Source organism: Nothoprocta perdicaria, unplaced genomic scaffold, assembly GCF_003342845.1.
Source record: "Nothoprocta perdicaria isolate Ctin4 unplaced genomic scaffold, notPer1 scaffold_53, whole genome shotgun sequence".
Taxonomy (NCBI): Eukaryota; Metazoa; Chordata; class Aves; order Tinamiformes; family Tinamidae; genus Nothoprocta; species Nothoprocta perdicaria.
Window position 1 is genome coordinate 84,859 of NW_020455788.1, and position 11,789 is coordinate 96,647.

Consider the following 11,789-nt stretch of genomic DNA (forward strand, 5'->3'; position numbering starts at 1 on the left):
CTGCGCGACGGCGGCGTGCCCTTCTTCGTGAACCGCGGCGGGCTGCCCGTGGACGAGCCCACCTGGGAGAGGATGTGGCGGCACGTGGGCAGGATCCACCCCGAGGGCGAGCGGGTGGCGCGGAGGATTCGCGGCGCCGCCGACCTGCCCAAGGTGAGCGCGGCGGCCGGCGCTGCAGGCCGGGGCTGCAGGGGCTCCCGCGCCGGGGGCGGCGGGAAGGGGAAGGGGAAGGGTCCCCGCCGCAGCGAGGCGGCCGCCCCGGGCGCCAGGAGCCTCCGGGCGGGCGGCGCTGACGCGGGAAGAAAGGAGCCTTGGGCTCCGTTTCCCGCACCGGAGGGATTCCTGCGCGGAACAGAGCAGGGGGGTGATGCCAGAGATGTTTAAGAGGACTTGACACGCGGAGGTTGTTGCCCGTGTGGGCCAGATGTGGCTTTTGAAATGCGTTCCTGGCGCTGCTGCTGAGAACTGTGCAAAAAGGGGAACCAAGGCTCATTTCGCTCGGCCTTGCGTGGTACTGCATCGTTTGCACATGAATTCTTGTGACTGTTGCTGTCTCTATGTGCTGCTTGTCTGCTGGAGAGACATCTCCCCATTTGCTGGCATCCCCTGAACAAAAGGCACTGCAAACATTTGGTGTGGCGCCGCTGGCCGGTTGGGAGAGCGTTCCCTTGTACCAAGGGAGGACATTCAAATACAGGAAAACAAACAAACAAAAGGCTCTGTGGGAAGGCAATAAGCGCGAGCAAGAGGATGCTCCTATACAGCGTAGGAGCTGGACAAGCTGTACTGCTTTCCACAAGCGTCTCGCAGGGAGTGTGCGGTAGAAGTTCCTTTGTGCAGGGAGGAGTTTAGGCAACAACCAGACAAATGTTGAATCCTGATTACAGTCCATGTTCTGACCACTAGACTTTTCTTCCTTTCAGCTCTCTTTCCTCTCCTTGACATTGCCCTAAGCCTGGGGTGAATGCTGAAAGCATGTTTCAGACCAATGGGAACATGCAGCATTTAATTTCCTGACCGAAAGAGGCTGATTTGGTCAGAGATGAGGGAACTGGAAGAAAGAAGTTCAGAGTGTGGTGATGCACAAGGGGAGGGAGATAGTTTGTTCGCTTTATGTTGCTGGTCTTGCTATGAAGTAAGTTGCTGCTTTCATGTAGCTGTCTTGTACAGTCTTAGTGCCAGAGGGTTTTGGTTAGGGCATACGAGCAGCACAAGCTCCTGCAACAATAACAGGTTAAAATTGGGCTGTTTTTTCAGTGTTTGCCAGCGCACCTGGGAACCAGATCTATAAACTGCAGCCTTGGAGATGTCATGGCCGGGTTCTCCAGGCAAACAGATGAGATGAGAGTTGCAGAGGAATGGGGCTCTTTCCCTAGCTCCTCCTCACCTCTAGGGATATATTTATATCTTTGCGGGCTGCTGATAGTACCACTCAACTCGGTGCAATCAAGTTTCTCTGAAAGGCTGATGCAACAGATGAGCACTAGGGCAGTGAGTGGGCTCTGCAGGGCTGGCCCTGCTGAAAGGCCAGGCACCCGTCGTACACTGGAAACTGAATAGGCCTTTTTTACTGCCATTGAAGAGCGTTCTCCAATGTTTATTGTTGCAATATTTGCAGCAATGTTTATTGTTGTTTATTGCAATGTTTATTGTTTATTGAAGAGTATTCTTCAGTTGAAGAGTATTCTTCAAGTTTATAGGCAACTCTTTCAAAAGTTGCCCATAAGCTTATCATGATGATCACGGGAGGCTGTGATCATATTTAAGGATGTTCATAGACCTGGTGCAGGGGCCATCTCTTTTGCTGTTGTATTGGCAGCTCAGAAACCTCAGATTTCCAAGGTTTCCTTCTGGTAGATTTGGGATGTCCACCCAATAAGCTTTGCCAAGCTTGCAGGATGTTGTTGATTGGCCTTGTTTCCTAGTCTTTAAAGTGTCAACCTCTTTTAGATTGTTTCCTTTGTTGCCACAACCATTTGCTTCCTTTGTAGGGTGGTAGAGGTTTGCAGGGTAAGGCTGTGACCATGTTGTAGGGATGCACTGAAAGGCCAAGTGGTGTGTGCTTTCCTTATCCAGGAAGAGCTGTGTCTGATGCGATCAGATGGATGGAGAGAAAAAACACAGTTTTCTCAGTCAAGGTCGTGCCTGGTGTTGGTGTTCTGGGATGAATGAATGCTACTGAATGGATGTATGTTAATCTGTAACCACTGTCAGTGGACTGTTACAAGCCCAAGGGGAAGAGGGAGATGCTGGGATGCATATAAGCACCGTAAGAGAAACTGCTGGTAAACCAGGCCTGTGATGTGGATGAGGGGGGACCTCTGCCTCTCCTCCATCACTCCAGTCTTTTGTACTGTGTGGCCCACTTGCTGTGTGGAAACCTCTTGCTGCCTTGCAGATGCTTTTCCAAAAGCGGAGTCCCAGGCGCCTGCAGCTTGCCCGTCTGGCAGGGAGGGAAGCCCAGCCTTTCTCCCTAGCTTTCTCCAGCTTTCAGTATAATTAAAGGGAAAGCAAACTCTGAATTTCCCTCCCTTTTGTTGCAAATAAATTCCTCCCTGCTTTCTTCAGGTCTGTGAAGACTGGCTAATGTTTACAGCTCTTTTGAGATGTGCCCTGGATGTTGCTGGGTAAGAACAAAGAGCTGGGGTCTCCCATCCTGTCTGTGTGTGTCAGGGTCTTCCATCCTTATTCTTCCCTTTCTGTTCCTATTGCCTCAGTAAAATGCTGGAGACCTCATGCAAGAGGAACTGTAGCCTGGGCTGCAGGCCCAGATCTGAGAAGAGTGAGAGCACACTGTACTCTGTCAGTTTAATTACTTGAGGTGCAGGAGGTTCTTCTGCATTAACTAGTCCCATGCTGAACTGCTTGCCTTTGCACTCTCTCAATATTGCAGTCCTGTAAGGAAAAGATCTGGGAGTTTGTGCTAGTAAAGGAAGGAGTAACTAACCAGAACCATTCATCTGAGCTCTTACCATGCACTTAATCTGCTCATCTCCATTCAAGCAGCATGAAAGTCTCCAGGGTGAAGAAATGAAATGAAGTTAAATAGTCAGCTTGTCCTGCTTGTTACCTCTTCCACTGTTGCAGCCTGCAAATGATTTCCTGTGACTCAGTGTGTCAGCTCACAGCATCCAGACTGACTCAGCTCGTGCAGTTCCAGAGATGGTTCCATCCCTGCGCTGCTCTCTGGAGCCTTCCCTGCTCCTGCTGTGCTTGAACAAACCAGGTTTTGCGGCTGTCTCTGCTGTTCCTGCACTGCCTCCTGCCAGGGAGGCAGCTGGTGGCTCTGCTCGCCCAGAGCAGAGGGCTGAAATCTGGCACTGGAGACAGCACCTCCAAGAGGTACTAGGAAAACGGGTGCTGGTGGCAAAATGGTGCTACTTTGCTTTCCAACAAAGGAAAAGAAAGCCCAGGGGCTGGGGAGATGATGAGCAGGGACTGAGTTTAGCTGTCTCTGTTCAGTGCTGAAGTGCTGCAGGGGCTGGGGCTAGGCATGAAGATGCTTAGAGCTCAACTCAAAGCCAAGCAGTCGCCAGCCCTGTGCTGCCCCGGCACGAGCTGAGTGCAACCTGGTGGCAGAGCAGGTCAGGGAACTGATCTGACTGAAAAATAACCAGGCTGCTGGCTCAGCTTTCACTTGGTTCAGGTGCCTGAGCAGGTTCAGTGGCCACTTGTGCCAGCTCAGGGGGTTGTGCCAGCAGAGGGGATGGAAACGGGCTGCAGAGTTGCATGGGGAGGGTGACGGGTGGCTAAGCGATGCTGTTGGCTCCAAAGCCAGAGCCAAGGGAGGCAGTGAGCACACAGCAGATGGAAGGGCCCGAGGGAAGGTCTGGGTCTGATTTGCTCTTTCCTTGCTGAGAGGATAGCCCGTCTCCTGGGGAAGTCTGAAGAGGAACTGAATACTTACAACCCAAACTGCTGTGAGGAGCTGCAGCTCTGGTACCAGCAGGCTGTGTGTAAGGCATGAGGAGCTATGAGGGAAGATGCTGGTCTGCTTCTCCGAGTCTGCCAGTCACTCCAAATCGGTGTCTTCTCCATTATGTGTGTTGACTGAGTGTGTCCTCAGGGCCATCTGCCAACTTAGCTTGCCTGTTTGCTGCAGCTGAGCAGACAGGGCCCTCTCCTTGCTTGGACACATTTTATCAGCATCTGACAAGGCTGCAGTTATCTTCTGTGGAGCAAACAAAGAGGAAAAATGGGCTGTGCTCATAAGGCCGAGGCCTCTGAATGGGACCGCGGTCTGGGTGGTGACTCACAGCGGTCCTTCCCTGGCTTCATCACTCGGAACGGGCAGCCCTGATGGTGGGCAGGCATTGGGACTGTGTCACAGCCCGTGCTGCTCACCTGAGGTGCCGCGAGCAGCGCTTCTGTCCTCTGCTTGCGAGGCGACTCCATGCGCTCATGACTCAGGAAGTTCATCCTTAGTGTCTCTGACTCTCCTCCCCTGTGATGCTGCTAAATGGACAGCCCGTTTGTACTGTGTCTGGCAAGTTTTTGGTGTTGCTTCTCAATTGCTTACCAGTTACAGGTATGCGAGCAGAGGATTGTTCGTTGTGTGGCCACTTGAGGCTGCCCGAAGGGCAGGTTTCAGAGCAACATGTCCTGCAAAGCTCTGTGCCTCTGTGCTGGGAGGGCTCGGACGCTGGCAATAACACTGTGCTCCCCGTTTCAGATTCCTATACCGAGTGTGCCTGCGTTCCAGCCGTCCACCCCCATCCCTGAGCGCCTGGAAGCTGTACAGCGCTACATCAGGGAGCTGCAGTATCCTTCCCTGTGGCCTTCCATGCTGTGGGATACACCAAGAAGAGGGAGCAAGGAGAGCTGCTTTCCCAGGGCAGGGGAGACCAGCTGGAGGAGAACTGAAACTTGCTCCCTGAAAACAGGAAGCTGGACTTGGGATTTTTTTTTCTGCTGTTTTGTTTCTCTCCGACTTCCCTTCTGATCTTATCCACTCCCTGTAACAAATTGGCATTTTGTCAGGGCCTTTCTTCCCCACAAGAACCCTTCTAGGTCAGTACCTGGCTTTACATGTCTTCTGAAATGTGCGTGTCTGAGGCTGCAGGGTTTCAGGTGGGCTGTGGATTTTCTCCTCTCTCACTGTCTTGTGTGGCTGCGCTGTGGAGCAGAGAACTGTCTGCAAGCTCATCAGGCTTGCTCACTGCTCTCCACTGTTTAAGAGGAAAGTCAGCCACTTTGGGAAGTGGGATTTCCTCCCACATCTCTGGGATGCTGCCCCTTTATGTGCAGAGCTGGCCTGTGTGGCTGTGTCCTGGGAATGGGATTTCCCCCCATCCCTGCTGCACTGGAAAGTGTGAGGCCAGGAGGCACGTGCCATGCAAGCAGACTTTATCTCACATACAGGAGATGTGCAGCCCACTCTGGTTTTGGCCCTGACACGCAGTTAGAAGTCAGTCCTTTGGGCATCCTGTTCACATCTACAGTGCTTGTGCTCCTGACTGCATCCCAGTTGATCTGAGGATAAGATACCATGAATGCTCCTATGCTCCATGCTGTGCAGATGGGAGCAAGCAGAGACCCATCAAATTTTACTTTGCCCTGACAGTGGGAAAGTTAAACAGAGCATATGTGTTCAGCAGGAAGCTTTGGGAAATGGGATGGAAAACTGTATGTGGTAAGGAAGAAGAATCAAACGGAAGAAAATACGATGGAACTAAGGAGGGACTCTGAAGGGAGAAATGCAGGATAGGGAGGTGGGGACTTTTTTGCTTGGGTGGTGTTTGTGGGAGCCTGGCCTTGCTGTGAAGGCAGTAAGTGGTGTCTTTGTGACGGTTCTTCATACAGGTTTCCTTGAAACTCTATTCTCTGAGCTGCAGAGCCCTTAACCTCTAACTTCCAGGTACAATCACACTGGGACACAATTCTTTGAAATTAAGAAGAGCAGACCTCTGACCGGGTAAGTGCTGTCATCTTTATCTGCACTCTAAAATGCTGGGGCCTTGCCTGACCCACTGCTTGTTCCTCCTTCCCCTGGCCAACATCCAGGTGGCACTCGGAGCTCTCAACATTGCAGCTCCATCCTACTTTAGGTGGCCTTATTGTTCATTGCTTCAGGTATGGCTGGGCAGAGCCGTGTCTAGCCTTTCTTAAGGAAAGGTAGGAAAAGGAACCTTTCTTAAGGAAAAAGGTAGGTTTTGTTGTCAAAATTAGTAAAAACAGTCAAATTATGTATTTAAAAGATACACAAATTGTAACATAACCATATGAGCTTTTGATGAATTCTGAAACTAGGTTCTGCCCTAAGTAAGTTTTGTTCAAAACAAATATTTTTGCAAGGATACTTTGTAGCATTTGTGAGCGTCTTTGCAGAATCTAGACTCACTAAATGTTTGGTGTCTGGGACTGGGAGGTAAAAAGAGGGTGACTCTCATGACTGCAGAATTTTAACAGGCCCAGCTCTCCCAGGTTCCAGAGATTATTCTTTAGCCATGATACAGACACTCTTCCAAGTCTGGTACCGGCTTCTTACTATTGGCCCAGGCCATGGATTATGTCACTCAAATGTCTTGTAACCAGGGCAGGGTCTCCTCTGCGGTATTTGCTGAGCAGAGAGGAAGGCTGCAGGCTCTGCTGCCTTCCAGCCTGTGAGGCAAACGCTGCTGCCCCAACTCCTCTGAGGTTCCTGCCTGCCAATGGATCCGGACGTCCATCCAGAAAAACTCACCGGGCCAAGTGCTGTGGCCTCCTTGAGGACAGGGCCTGGCCCAGTGCACAGCCTACTTGTAACTCTCTGAAGGGAGCTCCACATAAGCAGTGACTCCGGGTGGTACAGATGTCAGAAGGCTTGATGTGGATTTGATATCTTCCTAAAAGAAGATATTTATTCCTGTATCCTGACCTGAATAGGCCTTCCTTTCTCCTGGAAAGCTACCTTATGTATATACTGCAAAAGGGCTAAACTGGACAGGCTTGCACAGCATGAGCCCTCTAACTCTCCTCTTCCCCTTGTCCTGTTCCACAGGCTGATGGACCTGGCCAAAGAAATGACCAAAGAGGCCCTGCCAATCAAATGCCTGGAAGCTGTGATCCTGGGAATGTATCCTGTCCTCTTAGGAATGTGCATGTCTGCCCATGCCTGTTCTTCGCTCTGTTCTTCCGTGATGCTTCAGGGCTGTTGATATATTGCCACCTACCCCCACATCCCTTTCTTTCCCCTGACGTGAGTTTTCCCCAAGTCCTTCACAAAATCCAAGCAAACCATTGAAATGTTGGAATTAATTCTTCAGTCATTCCCTTCTGTCCCAGAAAAGTATTGGTGCTCCAAATAACTGTAGTATTGAGTAAAAGAGAAAGGGAAATGCCAAGGAACATATAAAGGAACAAAAATGTTACCTAGGGTTAGATCAGAAGTCCTTTGTGGATGAAAACACTTGCAATGTTACCTGCATGTGTTTTGCACTAAAAAAAGGAGAGGATCTTCACCAACTGCTGGGTATGGTGTATTCCCCAACAGAAAGTCTAAAATTGCCTGCAAACTCTTAGGTTTGCCCTTATTAATTCTAGACTTTCATCTGCCTTTAAGCACACATCTTCCCCAGCTCTCTTCTCCAAACTCAGTCTGTGTCACATGGACTGGAGATTTTGAAACAGTGGCAAGGCCATGTGGAAGGGCAGGGATGGCAAGGGAATGTTTCAGAAGAATGGCCTGATAAGTGCCTGATTTTGAAAGTTCCTAAGTACCTTGTAAGTGACAGCTAGTAAAACATATTAAAAGAAACTGTAAAATAATGCTGCAGAGTTTCTCAGTAATTAATAAAATACATTCAGCACGTTAGTATTGAAACTTCAGCATCACAAACCTGCCTTGCAGTTAACTCCTCTGTGTTGGCTGTCTGGCTGAGGAGGCCAAGGCAGTGATAACTCCGTTTCCCTGTGACCCAGATGAAAGTAGGACAGCTCGCAATTAGTTGGACTCTTGATCTGGAGAACAAATCCTGTCTGTGTGATGCCTGAGTCAGTGGTGAGTGCTAAGCAGGCTGGGAGGGTTTGGAGCAGGAAGGATGCGTTTTGTCAAGAAAATGGTACCACCAGTTGTTTCCTGAACAGCTGCTGCTGTCAGTTACCTCACCAACAACATGACCACGCTGGACCGTTTCCCCATCAGCTTCAAAACCCACTTCTCAGGGAACTACTTCCGACACATCGTGCTGGGGGTGAACTTTGGAGGTCGCTACGGCGCGCTGGGCATCAGCCGGCGCGAGGAGCTCATGTACAAGGCGCCCGTCTTCCGCACCCTGAGCGAGCTCATCTTTGACTTTGAGGAGGCGTATCGCCGCTGCTGGCACACCCTCAAAAAGGTGAAGCTGGGCCACTGCGTCTCCCACGATCCACACAGCGTGGAGCAGATTGAGTGGAAACACTCCATCCTGGATCTGGACAAGCTAAGCCGGGAAGACTTCCGTAAAGAGCTTGAGAGACATGCCCGTGATATGAGGCTGAAGGTGAGTGTCCGGGATGGGAAGTGGCACCCAGGTGCATCTGCTGTTTTGCCTGGGCTGTGGCAAACACTGGGGGCATGAAGTGGCAAAAGATCTCCTATCTGGTGGAGTGGAGGGTAAGCTGGTGGCTGAAGGGCCACCTAAACAGGCTGGGCCCCTACAGGAAGCCAGCAAGAGTTATTGCATAGCTTTGTTTTTTCTACTTACTGCTAGTACTGGTCTTCTGCTCATGTTATTCTTCTTTTTCCTAAATTTTCTGGCAGATTGGCAAAGGAACAGGGCCACCATCTCCCACCAAGGATAGGAAGAAAGATGTTTCCTCCCCGCAAAGAGGTCAGGCCAGCCCCCATCGGCGCAACAGCCGCGGGGACCGACGGTGAGTAGGGCTGCAAGGCAGCGGACCTAGGGCATCTTCATCATGTGGACAGACTCCACCTTGCTCTCGTCTTGCATATGTTTGGGGTCTTATTGAGGCTTTTTATAACAGAGGAGTCTTCTCTTGCTTGCATTAGCATCGCTCCCTAATCTTTGCAAGTTAATCACTGCTTGCGCCAGGGGGTGGTTGGTTGCTTTATTTTCTATTTGGAGTGGGGGAAGACTGCTCGCATAGACAGTGATTTTGGTAACTAGTATTTAAGTTTGCTCTGAGGTCTGAGCTGTGGCATCTTGCAGGCCAGTACCCCAAGTGACTCCACAGATTGCATCATTGGTCAATGAGATTGTTCTCCTCAAAACTGATTTGAGATACCCACGTGGGGTTCCTATTCTTCCTTCCTTCATCTTTCTGCAGAGTTTTTTCAGAGAATTATTGAAGGGTAGAGAATAAATCTGCCCACAATAGTGTGGTGTGAGTTTAACCCTTTCCTGCCTCTTTATCCGGTGCTGCATCGTTGTGTAAAGGGTCTCCTGAGAAGAGTTCATGAATATTTCTTGCACTCTTTGCTCCCAGGCCATCCGGTGAGAAGAAGCCTGCCGATTCCAAAGCCATGCCAGACCTCAATGGGTACCAAATCCGGGTTTGAAGAGAGCTGTGCCTTGTGTGTCTGGCTCCACGGACTCCTTGCTGGCCACAGCTGGGACCAGAATCCACCGGCAGCAATTCTGACACAGGGAACAGGGGACTGGGAGTGGAAGACAGTGCTGGTCTTCCCAGGTACATCCCAGTGGGCTACCCCCAGAGCTGGATCCCATGGTTCCAGAGGATTCATCTGCCTGTTCCTGGGAGAGAAGTCGATCTTAATTCACTGAAGCAAGTGTGGGCTTTTTTTATTGTTGGTTTGGGATTTGGGGGGATTTTTTTTGTCTGTTTTTTTGGAGGGCTTTGTTTCCTTTTTCTTTCTAACAGATCTGCACATTGGTGGGAATGTGCTGCAGGGAAAATAGGGAGTGGGATAAGCGCACTTGCTATCACATTTTTGGGACTGAAATGGATGGATGGATGGATGGATGGATGGATGGATGAAGCATCTCATCCATAGTGCTCCTTCCCTGCTGGCACAAGTACTGAGCCCATGCAAAGCCTGTGGGGTTGAGGGTAATTTTGGAATGGGACAGCCCCTGCATCTTGTGCAAACACTCTTAGTTTTGTCATTCTGAGCACTTTAACACTGCTCTTGTGAGAGATGGGGCTGATCTTGCTCAGTCTCTGTTTTACTAATCACGCGAGAGCCTCTTGTCTGGAGAAAACCCATCTTGGGGTTAATCCAGCCTATTCCAATGCATTTCATTGAGTCTGAGGGGGCAGAAGGTGGGATGGTGGCATCTCTGCCTGTTGCACTGCTGTTGGACCGTTGCAGTATGACCTTTTGTGGCAGGGTAGGACAGGGTATCCCTGTGTCATGTCCATGTGAAAACGGGCAGGGACATCGGCCTGGCAGCGCAGGGAAAAGGCAGGGGCTGATGAGACACCTCAGTCTGGAGCTCCTTCCCCATCTGCCTTCTCTCTAGTAGCAGCTACTGTCTGCTTTAGTGAAAGGCAGCAGAAGGCATCTCAGTCACCAAGGTACAAGTTTTAACACAAATAGGTGAGGAAGAATTTGATGACCTGAAGAGGTTTTACAAGCATTTTTCCTTTCTGTAAGAGTCTTGTTCCTCCATCGCTGTATTATAGGCCTGGAATGCCAACGCTGAGCACTTGTTGGTGGGAAGCCCTGCTCAAGGTAGTTGTCCATCTCAGCCTCATAGTTGGGCTAGGCTTTTCTGCCCAGTCACAGCCTTAACACTTTCTAAACTACTTTTCAGGGGAATGCAGTCTCACGAAGCAGTGATGCTGCAGAAATCAGGAGCGTTGTCAGGTCACTGAGACCTACAGCCTGCAAGCAGAGTGGCTGCCAGAAGTCAGCACAGTGCAGCTGTGATCCATGGATCTGGGGATGCAGAAACTCGGCTTGGCAGTCGGAGAGTTGGAGAGAAGCTGAGTCTTTTTACCACAACATTAGCAAGGAGCTAAGCTGTATGAAATACTAAATATTTAAGTTGGTTAGAACTTCTGCTTTCCAGTGGAGTCATTAGAAACATGTGGAGCGTAGTCCTCTAGCACAGTTTTGTGTCACAGTATAGCTGTGGCACACTCTCATGTAAGCAGTGCTATTTTGGTGGCAGAGAATGGGCTCTTATCCCCAAACAAATCAGCTCTTCTGCCGAGTTAAAGCAGTGTTAATCCTCGTAGCACTGCCCACAAGTGTTTTATCTTGAGCCTTACAGGTCCCTAATTGTACATCCTTCACTGTGATGTAGCATGCAAGGCCCTACGTATGCGTTCATACAACTGCAGTCTGTTCTGCCAGGCTCTTTTAGCTGTTTGTACTTTTCTGTATGACAAGAGGAGAATCCACAGTTAGGTGCCCTAACCTGCTGCTGATCCAAGATAAGGTTAATCCAGAAGAGGATGCAACTTTCACAGTGCACTGGAACACTTGTTCTCCCTTGCATTCCAGCTACACACAACACTGAAACCAGACAGGTTCAAGGCAAGCAGCCATTTGAATGTTTCCCCTGGCCAATTTTATGCAGCTGTAAGTTAGCAGACCTAGTATCTGGATGCTAATGGTGATAGCTGTAAAGGTACCACAGATACCTGTAAATAATATGGGTCACAGGAAAGCCACGAGCTGCCTGCTCATGCTGTTGTGTAGCACACTGAAAGTTCAGGTGTCACTGTGAAAGCTACAATAAATACGACCAGCGAGTAGCAAAGGAAAGTGAATGTTAGGTTTTATTAAAGTGGATGAAATTGAGAAAATACTGTAATACCCACTTATATAAAACTAGGAAACATACCTTTTTTTTTTGGTTGATTGGTTGGTTGGTTGGTTAACAGAAAGCTCTTGAGAA

General features: G+C 49.9%; 1 protein-coding gene across 1 annotated transcript; it reads left to right on the plus strand.

The window, feature by feature from the left end:
- Positions 1–8: 8 nt before the first annotated feature.
- VASH1 (vasohibin 1) lies at positions 9–9,717 on the plus strand. Its single transcript, XM_026048307.1, has 7 exons — positions 9–153; positions 4,673–4,761; positions 5,858–5,914; positions 6,980–7,054; positions 8,078–8,459; positions 8,720–8,832; positions 9,406–9,717. The coding sequence occupies exons 1-7, from the start codon at positions 73–75 to the stop codon at positions 9,476–9,478; spliced, it is 870 nt and encodes a 289-aa protein (XP_025904092.1). The 5' UTR covers positions 9–72; the 3' UTR covers positions 9,479–9,717.
- The last annotated feature ends 2,072 nt before the right edge of the window (positions 9,718–11,789 follow it).